This window comes from Nomascus leucogenys, chromosome 13, assembly GCF_006542625.1.
Source record: "Nomascus leucogenys isolate Asia chromosome 13, Asia_NLE_v1, whole genome shotgun sequence".
NCBI classification, from domain to species: Eukaryota; Metazoa; Chordata; class Mammalia; order Primates; family Hylobatidae; genus Nomascus; species Nomascus leucogenys.
Genome location: NC_044393.1, coordinates 39,651,735 through 39,669,482, shown reverse-complemented (window position 1 = coordinate 39,669,482; position 17,748 = coordinate 39,651,735). Strand labels below are relative to the sequence as shown.

Sequence of the window (17,748 nt, the reverse complement as noted above, 5' to 3'; positions counted from 1 at the left end):
CTTCACAGCCACGTTCAGTTCCTGACTTTGATGGGGCCTGGGGGCCAGTCAGCAACTCACTCTCAAGTCTTTTAGAAGAATGTTCTCCGCTTCCTTTTGTAAGTTTAAAATGATTTCAAAATAATAAAAAAAAGGAAGGGTGGCATGACCTTCATGCCAGGCATCGATACATCACCTGTCTGTTGAGCACCTCCATCTCAGAGCAGGCCTTTTCCTTGTCTTTCTTTAAAACCTCAATTTCCTTCCTGTTGAAGAAGCACAATTAACAGTGATACCACTTGTGACCAACCAGTGCCTTCTTTCCTGGTCAGCACCCAGGGTAAGAGCAGCATGCGGGTTTGTAGCCACAGCATAGATGCCCACACCTGCCCCTGGCATTCTCCAGCCCCTCTCGGTCCCTGCTGTTGCCGCTGCTAATGAAGACGACAATCCCGTCCTCCGTGGTTTATCCCAAACCACGAAGACTTTAGGAATGTGAAACTGTCGGATTATTAGAGAGCCTCTAGTAATCTACACAGCCAGCATTGTAAGAATGCACACCCTGCATGACATTCCTCACTCAAATACATGAATATTTCTTTTGTAAAACACGTAACACTTCACACTCAGCAGAGTGAATAGAGACCGAAACAGCCTGGCATCTCCGAAGGCATGCCATCAGCAGGGTCCTCACAGACTCAGGAAAAGCAGAGGAAAAATGGTTTCTAAAGGAAAACAAGCTTTGAGATTTCGGAAGTGCTGTCATGGAAGGGCAATCCCTGGGTACCTGCTTGGGACTCGCTACTTTAATCACCGCGGCAATTCCATCATTTCAGAATTACTGTTATCAGGAGGGGATCCTAGGAGCACCTCTGACCCCTACAGACACTGTTGTGGCCTCCCCCAACCCCTAAGTGTGACGTGCAGCATCTCTGTGGGGTGAACAGCGCCTGTGCTGGGGCTCTGCTCGCAGTCCCCACCATGCTGTGGGCGCTCTGCCTCACTTCCCACACCAAGGAGCTGGGGCGTTCAGGTGCTGCCCACACGAGGAAGGAGCCCAGAGCCTCCCACATCTGCCGAGTCGTTCAGAAGTTAACAAGGCTCATGGTTTAGGGTTTTCTGGAATGCAGGGCTAATCTGAGAACACGTCCCACTGTCTATATGGAGACTGCATAAGGTCACTCTATGGAGGGCAAAACGCACCTCCAGAAGGTCTGGGTAGGGGCGTGGCCCTTACCTCTGTGCACCGTGAGTGCTTTCTGCAGCTTCAAGCTCTTGCCGAACCCTTCCCAGGTCATTTTTCAACAAAGTGTTTTCTTCAGAAAGTCTATGGAACTCCAGCCTGCGTAAAAATTGAGAAAACACCGTTGAGCACTTGAGGAGCCACATGTCGTCACGGAGCCTGGCTCTGCAGCGGGGAGTCCTGAGAACTGTGCGTCCCCATCTCCCCGTCCCTGGAGGTGGCACCAGACACCCTTCCTTTCCCTCTTCCTGCACCAGGTGTTAACATCTTGCATCTCCCATGAGCCAAGCCACAGAAAATGGAACTTTCTTAGCTTCTAAACTGCCATGCCATCAAGTCACAAATGCACTCAGAACCTTGGGTTTTGCTTATGCTGAGTTTATAGCTGACCTGCTCCTGCATCTATGGCCTCTCACCAAACACATGTGTGTCCTGGTTGCCAGTGCTGGGCGTGAGTCCTCAGGTACTGCAGGGTACTCATGCCCTGGTAGTGAACCCAGTGTGGAGCTAAGAAACACAGGAATCAGAAGGCCAAGATATATGGGAAACTTTTGCTAGGTGAATCTCAAAAGGGGAAAAGGAAGGGATAGACAGCCACTATGTGAACCAAGTCTGCCTGGGGCCGTCTTTGTTCTCTGACAACTTGGGGAGTCCCTGCTTGGGTAATGCCATTGATTTGATAGATGAAGATGGCAATTTACCAATGAAGATCACTAATGGGAGCCAGGGGTGGCGGCATGCATCTGTAATCCCAGCTACTGGGGAGGTTGAGGCAGGAAGACTGCTTGAGCCCAGGAGTTTGAGACCCTCCTGGGCAACATAGTGAGAACTTGTCTTTGAAAAAAAAAAAAAAAGATCACCAGTGAAGTAGCTTAAGACCCATACTTGCTACCCAGAGAATGCATTCTTAATACTGACTGGTAAGGCTAATGTGTATTCCCCAAATAGGTCTCTATATGGTACTAGCTTCTTATTTTTTCAGTCTGAAAATACTGAAAGCCACATGATCTCACCATGTTCACTTCATGTATTTTTTTTTTCTTCTTTGAGATGGGGTCTCATTCTGTCACCCAGGCTGGAGTACAGTGGCATGATCATGGCTCACTGCAGCCTTGAACTCCTGGGCCCAGGAGCTGGGACTACAGTAGGTATGTGCCACCACGCCTGGATAATTTTTACTGTGGTTGAGATGGGGTCTTGATATGTTGCCCAGGCTGGTCTCAAATTCCTGGTGATCCTCTCACCTAGGCCTCCCAAAGTGCTGGGACCACATCAGCCCACTTTATGTATTATGCTTATAATAGTAAACATAAGTATCTTCTTCATATGCCTTCATTTTATCTCATGAGATACTAAAGACAAAAATAAATAGAAGTCACTGGAATTAAAGGCAGCAAAGGGTTTCAAGCAGGAGAGTTCTGTGTTTTTAAACTATCACTCTGGCTCTAGAATGGAGAACAAGTTGATGCAAGGCCGAAAGCTGAGGGGTGCCCCACCCCATCCCCCACACGACCGCCAAACAACTAGATCCTGTGCAAAGCTGATCGTAACCTCTGTGACTGTCCTCATGGAAAGAAAAGGAAACCTGCAAGAGTCTCCAAACAAAACAAAATCCTAGAAGCTGAAATCAACATGGAGAGCATTATGCAATACAAAGCTGGGGGGACCCTGCAACCAATGCCTATGTCAGCACTGCTATTAGCAGAATGGAGAAGCTGCACTGTGGACACCTGCACCAGACAGGGCCCTGGAAGGAGGTTCAGACAGCCCCAGATTAGCAGCCTCCCACTTCTCTGCAAAAGCAATGGCATCCCATATAAGGCTCTTTATATTCCCAGAGATTAACATCAAGCAAATATGAGCTCACAATCAAAGATCACCATAACATACATGGAGCAAAGCCACCCATAAATGACAGCAGAAGCCAGAAGCCAGAATTCAATCCCCTAGAAACTGCAGGTATTGGAATTATTAGACACAAACTAAAAATAAGTGTTATGAAGTGTTTACATAAATAAAAGACAGAAACAAACAAGGAACAAGCAACAAGAAACTATTGACAATGATCAGACAGGACCAAACAGAATTTTTAGAAATGAACAAAAAATGTCAAAATAAAAACTCACGGGATGGGTTAAATAGCAGATTACACAGAGCTGAAAGAGATACTGACCTGGAACACAGAGGTATGTAAAAAATACCCCAAATGTGATACAGACAGAAGATGGAAAATATAAAAGAGAGGTTGAGAAATAAAGTGAAATGCTCTAACATTGACATATCTAATTGAAGAAAATAGTGGGAGGAGAGGATATGTATATATATATATATACACACACACACATATATACATATACATATATACATATATACACATATACATATATACATATATATATACATATATATATATATTTTTTTTTTTTTGAGACAGAGTTTTGCTCTTGTTGCCCAGGCTGGAGTGCAATGGCGCGATCTTGGCTCACTGCAACCTCCAGAGAGGCAATATTTTAATAGTAATGGCTGAGAGGTTTTCATGAGACACCAATGCAATCCATACATTCAACAGGGAAAATGTTTTTTGTTTTTTGTTTTTTTTTCGTTTTGCTCTGCCGCCCAGGCTGGAGTACAGTGGTGCAATCTCAGCTCACTGCAGCCTCAACCTCCCAGACTCAAGTGATCCTCCCATCTAGCCTCCTAAATAGCTGGGACCACAGGTGTGTGCCACCATGTGTGACTAATTTTTCTTAAGTTTTTGTAGCAACAGTCTCCTTATGTTGCCCACACTGATCTTGAACTCCTGGGCTCCCAGAGTCCTGGGATTATAGGTGTGAGCCACCATGCCTGGCTGGGACAATGTTTTCTAAGTAGGATGAACAAAAAGAAAACTACGTCTATACCTGTTAGGTAACAGGGGTACCTTAATGGCGCCGGTTCCGGGTTCTTCTCCCCTCCTTGACCAGGCACTGTCTGAACCCACCAAAGGAGGGCCAATCAGAAAGAAGCATCTCCCCCCTTCCCTTGGGCCCGCCCCACGTAGGCCCAAGGGATATAAAACCCAGCACACCAGCAGCTCTCTCTTCTCTTCTTCTCCTCTCTCTCTTCTCTTCTCTCTCCCCTGCGCGACCTGACCTCTACCTCTCCAATAAAGATCTCTTGGCTGCCACTGGTGTCGTCTCTGACTAGCCTGTCGCCCTTCATTTTGGTGCCGTGACTCGGATCGGGATTCCCCACCTTTAGGTGGGACCCCGATCCCTTCCCAGGCTCAGTCTAGACCTCCGGCCAGCCTTCACCCATTTTCCTGTTCTCCGAGCTCTTCGCCCACCACCAGCCTCATCTCGGTAAGTTTTCCCCTCCCGGGCCTACCTCTCGGGCAAATCGCCAGACCCTAGCCGCTCCCGTGACGGACACATTTTGCCCGGCGCCCTTACGGCAGTGGTAGGCCCCTATCATTCACTTCCACCTCGGCCTGCAGGGAACGGAGTTTTCTCCCTCTCCTCCTCGTGTCTCCGGCCTGGGCCCCTCTCATTCGCTCGTTAAAATCTTGGTACCAGGTGACCCACGGCCTCCCGCCTCTCAGAGGCTCCTCAGTCCTTCCGTTTCGGTGACGATGGATCCGGAGGCTCTGACTCGCTCCGCGGCAAGCAGCTAGCAGGGGACGCCCTGCCTAGCTTGTCGCTGTCTATTCCTTCCTCTCATTATGGGAGGCTCTGCATCCCTGCCGGCCGACTCCCCCCTACAATGTCTTTTAAATAATTTGTCAGCCCTTGGCCTCGCCTCAGACATCAAACCAAAATACCTAATTAAATTTTGCCCCACCTATCCCCTAGACAACCAAAACAAATGGCCTCCTTATGGCTCTCTCGATCCTGATCTTCTTCGGGATCTCTACGACTATTGTGTGTGAACAGGAAAATGGGTAGAGATTCCATATATTCATGGCTTCTTCCTCCTACAGGACACACCTAACCTCTGCCTCCCTTGCGAACCCCAACAGCTCCTTGCCGCTCTTAAACTGCCAACCCCTCCCTCTGCCCCCGACTTCGACCCAGCCGACGAGCCCCCCCCATACCACCACCCTCCGCTCCAGCCGCCGGCCCAGATCAAACAGACGCCCCTCCCAGCGGCGCCTGCCCGCCCCCACCAACTGCACCTACACCACCGCTCCTCCAAACTTCCCAGCCCCCGAAGGCTGGTGCAATGGCTTCCTACACAAGTCTATCACCTCTTCCACTGGTGGCCCCTGTGTTCCCGTCACTCTCTTTCCCCAACTCACCCTATTACCCTTCTCTGAAGGCTCATCAGCACACCGACACAAGAGAGCAGTTTTCCTACCATTCATTCTCGGGCTATCCCTCACTACCTCCCTACTAGGCTCAGGACTAGAGGCTGCCTCCCTAGGTTACAGCGTGTCTGAGTTTTCCGATCTCAAGATTCCGCTTTACAACGTCAAATCACATCCCTAGCAGGGGTAACACTTCAAACCGCCGAGCTCTAGATTTACTCACCGCTGAAAAAGGCGGTACTTGCATCTTCTTACAAACATTAAAACTTACATAACATTAGGAAGAAACTAATAGGGGCCAACTCGTCCCCATCATTGTGGGACACCCTAAAGACCCCCTCCTAGCCTGGATCCTCCCATTTCTAGGCCCTCTCATGGGTCCTCTTGTGCTCTCCTTCCATGCCTTCTCAAATTCATGAGACAGCAAGTCTCATCCATCTCTAACCAAACCTTTAACCAGCTTCTCCTTAGACATTATCAACTCCTAGCAACCAGCGAAGAAGCGGCTGACTCCAGAGACAGACTCTGAGCACCATGTCTCAGTTCCACCAGTTCCTAGACGATCTCCGCAAAGACTGCTGGCTCATCACAGACCCCTCCCTGCCCCTTGGCTGGCTACAAGGAACATTCATGGACTTCACAACTGAGGAGATGTTCACATACAGCGCCCTACTGCTTAGCCTTATCCTGCTGTGCCCCGTACACAACCCCCACAGTCCTCCCATACCCCTCCCCCATGACGCCCCCGCTCAGCAGGAAGTAGTCAAACTACAACGCCCATTTCCCCACTTCTTAAGAAACAAAAAAGGGAGGAATGTTAGGTAACAGGGGTACCTTAATGGCGCCGGTTCCGGGTTCTTCTCCCCTCCTTGACCAGGCACTGTCTGAACCCACCAAAGGAGGGCCAATCAGAAAGAAGCATCTCCCCCCTTCCCTTGGGCCCGCCCCACGTAGGCCCAAGGGATATAAAACCCAGCACACCAGCAGCTCTCTCTCTCTCTTCTCTTCTCTCCTCCTCTCTCTCTTCTCTTCTCTCTCTCCCCCGCGCGACCTGACCTCTACCCCTCCAATAAAGATCTCTTGGCTGCCACTAGTGTCGTCTCTGACTAGCCTGTTGCCCTTCAATACCCACAACACAACAATCCCATTTCTAGGTACAGCCCAACACAATGCTCCAAAAGACACACGCAAGAACGTTCAGTGCAGTTACATTTGTGAGAGCCAAAAACTAGGAACTACCCAAATGCCCATCAACAGGAGAAAAGAATAAACTGTGGTATGTCCACACAACAGAATACCACACAGCAATGCAAATGTATGAACCACAGCAACAACACAGATCAATCGTACAACCAGGCTGAGCCAAGACAGTCAGACACAAGAGTACACACTGCATGATTCCTCTCCATAAAGTTCAAAAACAAGCAAACTGAATTTATGCTGTAAGAAGTGGTTACCCCTGGGGACTCTGGTGAATTACATCTCTCGTTCTGGGCGCTGGTAACACAGACGTGTTCAATTTGTTGACAATTCTCCTAATTGTACAAATATATACATTTTCTTATGTGTATCACACTTTAATAAAAAGTTAAAGGTGGCTCACACCTGTAATTTCAAGAAGGATCCACTTTGGGAGGCTGAGGCAGGAGGATCGCTTGAGGCCAGGAGTTTGAGACCGGCCTGGGCAAAATAGTGAGACTCTATCTCTACAATAAATAAATAAATAAAATAAAAATAAAATAAAATAAACAAAAAGTGGCCGGGCGTGGTGGCTCAGGCCTTATGTAATCCCAGCACTTTGTGAGGATGAGGCAGGCAAATCACTTGAGGCTAGGAGTTCAAGACCAGCCTGGCCAACATGGTGAAACTCCGTCTGTAGTAAAAATACACACACACACATGCACACACACACGCACACACACAAATCAGCTGGGCATGGTGGTGGGCACATGTAATCCCAGCTACTTGGGAGGCTGATGCAGAAGAATTGCTTGAACATGGGAGGCAAAGGTTGCAGTGAGCTGAGGTTGTATCACTGCACTCCAGTCTGGGCAACAGAGTGAGACTCCATCTCAAAAAAATAAATAAATAAATAAATAAAAATAAATAAATAAAAAGTTAAAAAGAAAGAAATGCACAGCAAATAAAAACCACTAAAGATACAGGTCTCAGAAGTAGCCAGAGCACAAAAGTCAGATAACTACTGTGGATGGCACAATACTGGCCTCTAACAGAGACTATGTGACATTACACAGCAGGGAGAATGAAGGCTGCTCATTCTCTGACTAGATTATTCTGGATTCTCCAGAGGAACCCAACGTAATCACAAGTGTCCTTAGAAGTAGAAAGTGGAGGCAGAAGAGTCAGTGTCGGAGTGAGGTGATATGAGGAGGACTCGGCCATCCAGGGCTAGCTTCCAGGATGGAAGGACGCCTCAAGTCAAGGCCACTGGAGAAGGCGAGGCAGGGAGCTCCCCTCGGGGCCTCTGGATGGCCCCGTAGCCCTGCCAGCACCTCACTCCTAGCCCAAGGAAACTCTTTCCTCTTCCAACCTCCAGAACTAAAACATCGCACTTTTGTGCCTTGTTAAGCCACCAAGTACGTGGAAATGCACACAAAGGAAGAACAGACGGACCAAGGGCCAACCGTGCAGCGTCGGCAACCGGGTCTCTGACACGGAGAGCAGACATTCCAAGGGTGGAGAGGCGGCCCTTTAATGGCTAGATGTGTGTTCCTAAGAATACTGTCTTACAAAAATGAAGGAACATTTAAGATACTTTTCAGAGAAGCAACAACAGGAAATTTACTCCAAATAGAGTTTCACTAAAGGAACTTTTTTTTTTCTTTTTGAGATGGAATCTCACTCTGTCACCCAGGCTGGAGTGCAGTGGTGTGATCTCGGCTCACTGAAACCTCTGCCTCTCAGGTTCAAGCGATTCTCCTGCCTCAGCCTCCCAAGTAGCTGGGACTACAAGCTCATGCCACCATGCCCAGCTAATTTTTGTAATTTTTTTTTGAGACAGAGTTTTGCTTTTGTTGCCCAGGCTGAAGTGCAGTGGTGCGATCTCAACTCACTGCAACCTCCACCTCCTGGGTTCAAGCGATTCTCCTGCCTCAGCCTCCCGAGTAGCTGGGATTACAGGCGCACGCCACCACACTAATTTTTGTATTTTTAGTAGAGACGGGGGTTTCACCACGTTGGCCAGGCTGGTCTCGAACTCCTGACCTCAGGTGATCCACCCACCTTGGCCTCCCAAAGTGCTGGGATTACAGGCGTGAACCACCGCGCCCCAGCTGTTATGAGGTTTTAAATTCCTGATTGCTGGTGGTGCATGCCTGTAATCCCAGCTACTCAGGAGGCTGAGGCAGGAGAATCGCTTGAACTCGGGAGGCAGAGGTTGCAGTGAGCCGAGACAGCACCACTGCACTCCAGCCTGGGCCACACAGCGAGACTCTGTCTCAAAAAAACAAAAAACAGGCCGGGCGCGGTGGCTCACGCTTGTAATCCCAGCACTTTGGGAGGCCGAGGCGGGCGGATCACGAGGTCAGGAGATCGAAACCACGGTGAAACCCCGTCTCTACTAAAAATACAAAAAATTAGCCGGGCGTGGTGGTGGGCACCTGTAGTCCCAGCTACTCGGAGAGGCTGAGACAGGAGAATGGCGTGAACCCGGGAGGCAGAGCTTGCAGTGAGCCGAGATTGCGCCACTGCACTCCAGCCTGGGCGACAGAGCGAGACTCCGTCTCAAAAAAAAAACAAAAAACAAAAAACAAAAAAACCTCCTAACAAAGCCCAGGAGCTGATGGCTTCATTGGTGAATTCTACCACTTAAAAAAGAACTTCCACCACCTCTTCTCAAACTCTTCCAAGAACTGAAGAGAAGGGAACACTTCCAAACTCATTCTATGAGGCATTACTTGATACCAAAGCCAGACAAGGACACTACAGGCCAGAAAAGAAAACTGCAGACCAATCCCTTATGATGCAAAAATTGATGCTAAAATCCTCAACAAAATACAAGCAAAAGTTATTGTTCAATGGGTATATAGCTTCTGCTGGGAACAACAATGAAAAAGCTTTGGAAGCAAGGGCCAGGCGCGGTGGCTCACGCCTGTAATCCCAGCACTTTGTCAGCCCCAAGGCGGGCAGATCACCTTTGAGGACAGCCTGGCTAACATGGTGAAACCTCGTCTCTACTAAAAATACAAAAATTAGTCAGGCATGGTGGCAGGCACCTGTAATCCCAGCTACTTGGGAGGCTGAGGCACAAGAATATCTTGAACCCGGGAGGCGGGCTCAGGACCCCGAAAGGCAGTCCTGCCCTCCCTCTGCCCAGTGGTAGAGCACCAGATGACAGTGGGATTCTGGGACCGGGCTGGGCTCACAACCCCTACTCAGGCTGAAGGGCTACACAGCCCCCATCAGGGGCTGCGAGCTTGTCGGCAGAAAGGGCCATGCAGCACCATTAGCAACAGGGGTCAGTGGGTTAGTTCTGCATTTTTAGTTTTAAGTTTTTAGTTTTAAGAATGAGTAGAAGGCAAACCTGTCGTTCTCTCTCAAATCTACATGTTTCTCCAGAGCCCGGACGACGTCTTCCAGATGTAGAAGTTTGGTTTCCATGTCATCCTTCTCTCTCTCCAGCGCTATTTCGGTCTCCCCCTCTTCCGGGGCAGCAAGCTGCTCCTGCCAGGAACCCCGCGGGTCTGCGAGCTGGAGGTGGGATGGCAAGGACTCTCTCCTGGCGACCTCCACACTATGCTTGTGACACCCAGGCTCCAGGTCGCCCTCGGCCCGGGCCTGCTCCTCCAAGGCCTGCCCCTGGGTGCCCCTGCTCCAGCTTCGTGCTCGCTCTTCCTGAATGGCCTGTGGCCTCTCAGGCTGTCCCCTGCACGAAGTGGCCGGCCTCAGGGGTGGCTCCCACATCCATGGCTGGGTTTGCGAGGCGTCTCCCTCTGTTCCCAGCAGAGGCAGCTCCCGGGCTCCAGGCTGCTCCAGCCCCGCTGCGCTCGCGCCGAAAGGCTCTGGCTCCTCTGAGACAGTATCCCCATCCACCCCACAGGGCTGCACACGTGACCACCTCTCTGAGGGGCCATGGGATGCCGGGGCAGGGGCGAGGGCCGGGCTCTGCGTGGCTTCTGTGTCCTGGGCTTGCCTGCGGTGAGGCCCGGCTCCTGCTGCCTCCTCAGACTCTCCGCCATCACCTGGGGCCAGCCAGGCCAGTGGCCGCTCCCCACAGCCTGGACGCAGTGGCAGGAGGCCACGTGCGCCCTCCCGGCCACTTCCTGCCACCAGCCTATCTTTCGGCAGGGCCCACAGCATCTCTGCTTCCCGGGAGAGCCCGTCCACTCGCTTCCCGCGGGCAAGCTCCAACTCCTCTTCGAGGGCCAACGATGCGCACATCTGGGCGCGCTTCTCGCTCGCACACGGCTGCAGCTTCAGTGCCCTCTCCAGCTCCAGCTGCTCCGACCTCCGGCTCCCGCGTGGCAGGGGTCCCTGCAGTGGCTCCTCCAGCTCCAAGGTCAGGTCTCTGCGAGCGAGCAGGGCTCCCAGCCCCGACGGCTCTCCACTCAGCTCCGCCTCGGCCTCTCTCCTGCGGAAATAGAACCGTCACACACCACAGCCCTGCCGTCCCCAGCCCCTCTCTCGGGTTTGAAGTCTGCCCAGCTATTGCAATGGCTGCGACCTCCTCTCTCTTTGGTTGGCTTTCTTTATACCTCCTCGCCTCCCTCAGCCCTGGCTTCAACCTATACCCTGGGCCCTACTTCAGAGTCCAGACAGGGATCCGCCCCACGGAGCGAGGTTCTGCACATGGAAGCCCAAGCACGAACCCTTTCCATGTGGAGTGTTCACATGGAAGATGGCCGCCACCAAGCAGGACCCGGTTGCAGCACCTCGGCCGTGCAGGCCGCGTTCCAAGCCCTCACAGGCTCCCAACTGGACAGGGCAGACACAGGACATGGCCCGCACTGCAGTGGGTTCTACAGGATCGCGCTGGAGACCCAGAGCCAAAACTGTGCCCTAATTCCCCGAAGCTGCTGGGCTTTGGGACCTCTGGTGGCACGTAAGAGAGTCCAGTGGAAGTGAAGTGGGAGCCGGCAAGACCACAGCACCAGGAGGGGTATGTGGTCCATGCCTGGCCAGGGCAGGGGGAGCAAGGAAGTGGTCAGAGGGGGCTCCACCTCCAAGCGTTGGCAGATCGGGAGCCCCGCAGAGCGGGGACAGCAGCTCCCCAGTAGCAGGCTGCCAGAGACAGCTCCGGGTGGGGGCCAGGTGCACAAGGGCCTGGATGCTGAGAGGAGGGGGGCTGCTCGTGCCTGCCCCTCTGTTCCCAGTGGGGTCTGCACGGACTCTGACCCAATCTCTTACCACACGCTCTTGGCTTTAAGGGGAAATAGCTGAAAGCCTGGGGAGGCACAGGATGGACAGATGACTTTTTTTTTTTTTTTGAGACGAGTCTCACTTTGTGGCCCAGGCTGGAGTGCAATGGCAAGATCTCGGCTCACTGCAACCTCCGCCTCCCGAATTCAAGTGATTCTCCTGCTTCAGCCTCCCGAGTAGCTGGGATTACAGGCACCTGCTACCATGCTCAGCTAATTCTTTGTGTTTTTAGTAGAGACAGGGTTTCGCCATGTTGGCCAGGCTGGTCTTGAACTCCTGAGCTCAAGTGATTTACCCGCCTTGGCCTCCCAAAGTGCTGAGATTACAGGTGTGAGCCACCGCATCCGGCCGGAAAGATGACTTTCTGTCAGGCTGGGGGTGGCCCGGCCAGTGGGGTAGGAGGGCCCATCCTCTTCTAAGCCAGGGCCAAGGCTCTCCACAGGACAGTGGGTGCCAGCTGAGCAGCCGCTTGTCTGCAATGACCAGGCACTTCCTCTCCTACCTCAGATGCCCCCAAGAACAGACGCGGTCACTTCACATGTACCTCACACCAGAACACACAAAACACCAGCACAGGCTTTCTGTAAGCCTTCTCTCTCGCTTGCACACTTGAGCCTTTTTTGGGAACCTCACTAATCCCAGCTGGCCATCTTTCCCATTGTTCAGGGCGTCAGGCCTTTCTCCATCTCCCCACATGCTACCCTGCCTGGCCCTGGAGAAGCAGGCGGCTCTGAGCGATGGAGGCAATGTTGCTGCCAGGCACGGCTGAGGCAGAGGGTACAGAACACTGGGCTGTTTGTACACAGTGAACGGCTTCATGGCCCATGATCCAATGTATATTTTAAATTTAGAGCCAGAATCCTCGTGCCAGGACCTGTTCTTTTGGCACTCACCCATCTGCCCAGAGGAAAACCACCCAGTCAGGAGGCATAGCAATTCTGAGTTGTTTCCTAAGTCTAATTTCAACTTTTGGTTCTTGGCAAGAAACCCCAGACTTGAAATCTCGAAAGAAGCCGGCCGGACCTGATCTGCCACAGGTGGCTCTGATGCCGCAGGGCCAGGCCACACAGTGCCTGGGTGCAGCAGGGCGCCAGGCCCATCCGCTCAGGCTCGGGGCAGCGGGCTGTGTCCAGCTGCTCCTGCAGGCCCCGGATGACCTCATGAGACTTCTCGTGGAGCTCCTCCAGGTTGGCCTTCTGACCCTCCAGCACGCTGACCTCGCGCCTGTGAGCCTGCTCCATGTCCTTCCTCTCCTTCTCAAAGTTCCTTTTCAGTGCCGCAATTTCCCTTTCGTAGTAATTTACCTAAAACGAGAAACATGAGCCCCATGGACCAGGAGGCCCTAAAAATGATCTGGCTGCTGACACAACACAGAAACATGAAGCTGCCTGGCACAACGTGCAAAGACCGGCGTCCTGGCCTGCCGAGGTGTCAGGGTGTGTAGAAGGGGACAGTGACATGAATGCTGGTGGGGCTCCTCAGGGCCTAGTGAGGTGTGAGTCACCTATCCCCCCGAGGCAGGGCGGCAGGCAGGGACAGGAAGCTCGGGGCTCACTGGAGCATTTGGCCGAGCACTGCAAAGGATGCAGCGGGTGGAACCTTTACAGGACCTCGGGGTGGCTCTGAACAGCGTGGAGGCCCTCAGTGGAAGGAATACTATCCAACCATGGGTGGGCAGGCCTCGCCGGAGCTTCCAGTTAATCCTTCAGGGACCCCCAGGGCATGGCCACAGACAGCTCCACCTAGCTGCTACTCAGATGGAGGAACTGGACACACAACAAGTCATGGACACTGTCCCTCAAAAGCCACCACAGTCTAGGAACAGAACAGGGCTAAGTTCATCCTGACAGTTTCATCCAGGGTGGCCCTGGCCTCAAAGCCGCTGAGCTATCCGGGGGGCAAATGCCAGGTCGCTCAGGCTTGGAGCACAGCCAGTAACTGATTCCCACCCGCAGACCGGCAAGGAGGGCTGGCCACGGCGCTGCGCTACCTCAAGTATCCCCTTGTGACACTCCAGAGCATCACACCATTCCCTCCCCATCAGTCATCCTATGTCCTGTGTCCTTCCAAAGAGGGTTTGGGCAGCATGTCAGTTTTATTTGCATTTCCCTACAAACTTTCCTCCCCAAAGGGGCTCACAATGAGACAAAGGATTCCAGGGCAGACACACGTGGAAATGTCAGTGTGGCCAAGTAAAGCTGCCCGACACACAGCAGCTGCTCCCCTAGGGCCCCACAGCCCCACGATCTCCTCACCTTGGTCTCCAGCTGGGTACTGAGGTTTTGGTAATGCTCCTTTACCTGCTCCATCATCAGCTCCGTTTCTATACTCACTGGAGCAGAATTACCCAGGAATGAAATGCCTGCAAACAAGAGGACACTTCCGTTTGTCACACTGAGGATGCCATGGGGGCCCCTTCCAAACCTTCCAATCTGATATTTTGGCATTGGCATCCGGGAGGGGCAGGCGGTGCTGGCTGTGAGGATGACGCTACGTCCTTAAAGTCAGCACTCGTCAGTACACAGCATTCCGTTATTTACCAGAACACTCAGAGATGAGACTAGGTGGCTCCCCACATGATTCACAGGAGCCCCTTTAGTCCCTAAAATATGCTGTGCTATGGTACATTTACTGTACCCTAAATCCTGTTCCCTGAAGATGCCAGGGTCACGGAGGAAATGGAAGGACATAATGGCCTGTGGCACAGCAGATGCCTGGTGGTGCAGAGCTTTAGATGATGTGCAGATGACCATAGCTGTGTGCACGGAGGTTATCTATTTAGATAACCTTTTTTCTTGGTGGCCCTACATTATTATTTCATCACACAAATGATGCCAGGTTCTGCGAGGTAAGTCTGGCACATTAACCCCTGCTGGAATTAGTGCTCTGAGTCTGATGGGCAGGGAGGTATGACAGCCAGCGGCGTCCAAGTGGGATGTCAATGGGGCTACGGACCCACAGGTACCACCCTGGGTGCAGGCAATCCTGGATTTGTGTGTTTCTGGGATGGGTGGCCAGTGGGGTCTTGCTCCTCCATGCAGCTTCCTAAGAGTCTGCCAGCTGTTGGGGTTGCACCTTAGGAGCTTGACTCCAATCCAGGAGCCAGCAGGGGAGGGGGTGCCTTAGGGGTCCCAGGAGGTTGGTCTCACATGCACAAAAGCCCCGACTAGGCTCCCCTAGGAGGTTTCCATATTGGCCTATTTTTTAAATTTTATTGAGTAAACAGTTCCAGGGCAACAGGAGAACTCTGAAGTTCTCCCGGGGTTACAGATGGCAGCAAAATATTCTCTGAGGGGCTGAGGTTGCCATGACAGGGGAGCGAGGAGAGCAGGTGGGGCTGCTGGGTCCCCATGGGCCCCTGTCACAGCAGCGGACATGGAGCCATGTGCATTGTATGCTGCTATTGAGTGGGCAGAGGCCACCCCATCCTCCAAAAGGAGCACCACAGACCTCAAGGGCGCCTGCAGCACCTGGACCCCCATTCTCTCTGCAGAGGAGCCAGAGACACTTCCATGTGGGTTCCGGGGACTCTGGGTCCTTGGAGCTTGTCCCAATCCCACTGGCTGGGAGCACAGGGGCAGTCGGCCAGGTAGGGCCGCTCCCTTAGTGCCTGGTGCCTCCCTGCCTCACTCAGACTTGGGCGGTGGTGCCAACTACCACATCACCCAGAAGCAGCAAGGGTAAGCCCCGACAGCTTCTGTCTGAACAGGCTGGAGTACTGGGAGGCCCCGGTGCATTCTCCGGGACTTAGCTCTTCTCAGTCTCAGCAAGTACCGTGTCACTGAAACAGCTCTGATGTGGGAACAGCCTGGGTCAGACCTGGGGCTGCCCACCCTCAGCCTCCCTTCCTCCTCCCTCTCCAGGTGACCTTCCATGTTGCAAGGTCACCCTGTAGCATCGCTGGATCCTCCTTGGAAAGTCCCTGCAGAGCAGACCACCTCCCTTCAGGTCACAGCAACATCATCATCTTCATCATCTCCACTCTCCTTTCCTGGCTCTGGGCCTCGGTGTCAACAGCAGGCCTTGGGTCAGCCCCCTCCCAGGGACGGGCTCCTACCTGCTGGGCCGAGTCCAGAGAGCTGCCGTCTGCGCCCACCCGGGCTCCATGAGGGGCTGTGCCGGTTCTCGGGCAGCCGCGCCCACAGGCCTTCCAGCTCAGCGTGCAGCTCATCGTTGCGGTCCTGCAGGTCCTGTGGGGACAGAGCCAGACACCTCCTCTAGCAGCTGCAGCCATTCAGCCCAGCAAGATGGCCGCGCTGGCCTCCAGGGGGTTCTCCTGCAGGTGAGGTGTACTGTGAGGTGAGGGCCTACTGCTTCCCAGCTTCCAGCAGGAAACCATCTGGATTTTAAGTCGCTAACGTCATGGTGAGATAAGCCAAAACAAAGGTCCTTTCTTGACTTTCTCACTTTTAAAAACTTTTAGTTTTACTTTATTTATTTAGAGACAGAATCTTGCTCCCTTGCCCAGGCTGGAGTGCACTGGTGCAATCTCAGCTCACTTCAGCCTCCTCCTCCCAGGTTCAAGTGATTCTCCTGCCTCTGCCTCCCAAGTAGGCTGGGATTACAGGTGTGCGCCACTATGCCTGGTTAATTAATTTATTAATTTTTGTATTTTTAGTAGAGATGGGCTTTCACCATGTTGGCCAGGCTGGTCTTGAACTCCTGGCCTCAAGTGATATGCCCACCTCAGCCTCCCAAAGTGCTGGGATTACAGGCGTAAGCCACCACGCCCGGCCCTTATATCACTTTCTATCACTGGTTATATGGGAGGGGATCAAAGAAAAAAGTGAGGCGGCTCCTGGGGAGAAATGTAGAAAATGCAGAGTATGGCCGGGCATGGTGGCTCACGCCTGTAATCCCAACACTCTGGGAGGCCGAGATGAGCAGATCACCTGAGGTCAAGAGATCGAGACCATCCTGGCCAACTTGGCGAAACCCCGTTCTCTACTAAAAATACAAAAACTAGCCAGGCGTTGTGGCAGGCACCTGTAATCCCAGCTACTCAGGAGGCTGAGACAGGAGAATCGCTTGAACCTGGGAGGCAGAGGTTGCAGTGTGCCGAGATCGTGCCACTCCACTCCAGCCTGGTGACAGAACAAGACTCTGTCTCAAAAAAAAAAAAAAAAAAAAAAAGAGAAAAGAAAAGAAACGAAAATGCAGAATACTGTCACCACCAGAAGCTACAGTCTTTGTTGGAACCGCAGTGGTGCTGCAGTGTGCATGTCAGGCAGTGCCCTGGGTAAGGATAGGATTCCTTCCTCAGCGGCTACTGAATTTGCAAAGGGTTCTGCAGCTTTAACCACCAAATAGGAAACCATTTGCTTCAGATCATATGCTGCAAAGCAGAGAAGAACATGTCAGAAAGAAAGGATGATGTTGGTAAGCAGACACTGGAGCAGGTGGAGGCCACGTGGGCGATGGGAAGGCTAGGACACCGTGGCAGGGTGGGTGGAAGCTTCAGGGGAGGCATCCGCATTTGTGGCCAGCTTAATTGTGCTCCCACTTTAATGAACTACGTCCTAACCAGTATGCTCAGTGACTTGCTCTTTAAAGGGAAAGGAAGGGCAGAGTTTCTAGCCCACTTTCTTAGACACCTCCTAGGGTCCTGCAGACCTTCAGGAAGCAGAAACAAACCAGGCTGTGCATGCTTCCCCATTCACATGTGGCTGGGGCCTGGGTCCCCAACCCTGCAGCCTGAGTGGGAGTTGTGACGGCTTCGACCTAGGAGACAGCAGAAGTGATGCCATGGGACTTTCAGGAACACGACATCCACCCACTTCTGCTGGGACATTTGCTCTGGGGCAGCTGTCGCCACCATGCTGTGATGAAGCCCAAAGTAGCCCTGCAGAGGCCACTTGGAGAG

General features: G+C 52.5%; 1 protein-coding gene across 2 annotated transcripts in view; it reads right to left on the bottom strand.

The window, feature by feature from the left end:
- The window catches only part of NINL (ninein like), a 142,838-nt gene that overhangs the window by 14,539 nt on the left and 110,551 nt on the right, over positions 1–17,748 (bottom strand). For both annotated transcript variants that reach the window (XM_030826006.1, XM_030826007.1), the window contains 6 exons: positions 15,943–16,075; positions 14,141–14,247; positions 12,909–13,189; positions 10,051–11,097; positions 1,217–1,321; positions 176–245 (listed from right to left, as the gene is read on the bottom strand). In XM_030826006.1, coding sequence (XP_030681866.1) covers positions 176–245; positions 1,217–1,321; positions 10,051–11,097; positions 12,909–13,189; positions 14,141–14,247; positions 15,943–16,075 — 1,743 coding nt within the window. The remainder of the gene's footprint in view (positions 1–175; positions 246–1,216; positions 1,322–10,050; positions 11,098–12,908; positions 13,190–14,140; positions 14,248–15,942; positions 16,076–17,748) is intronic.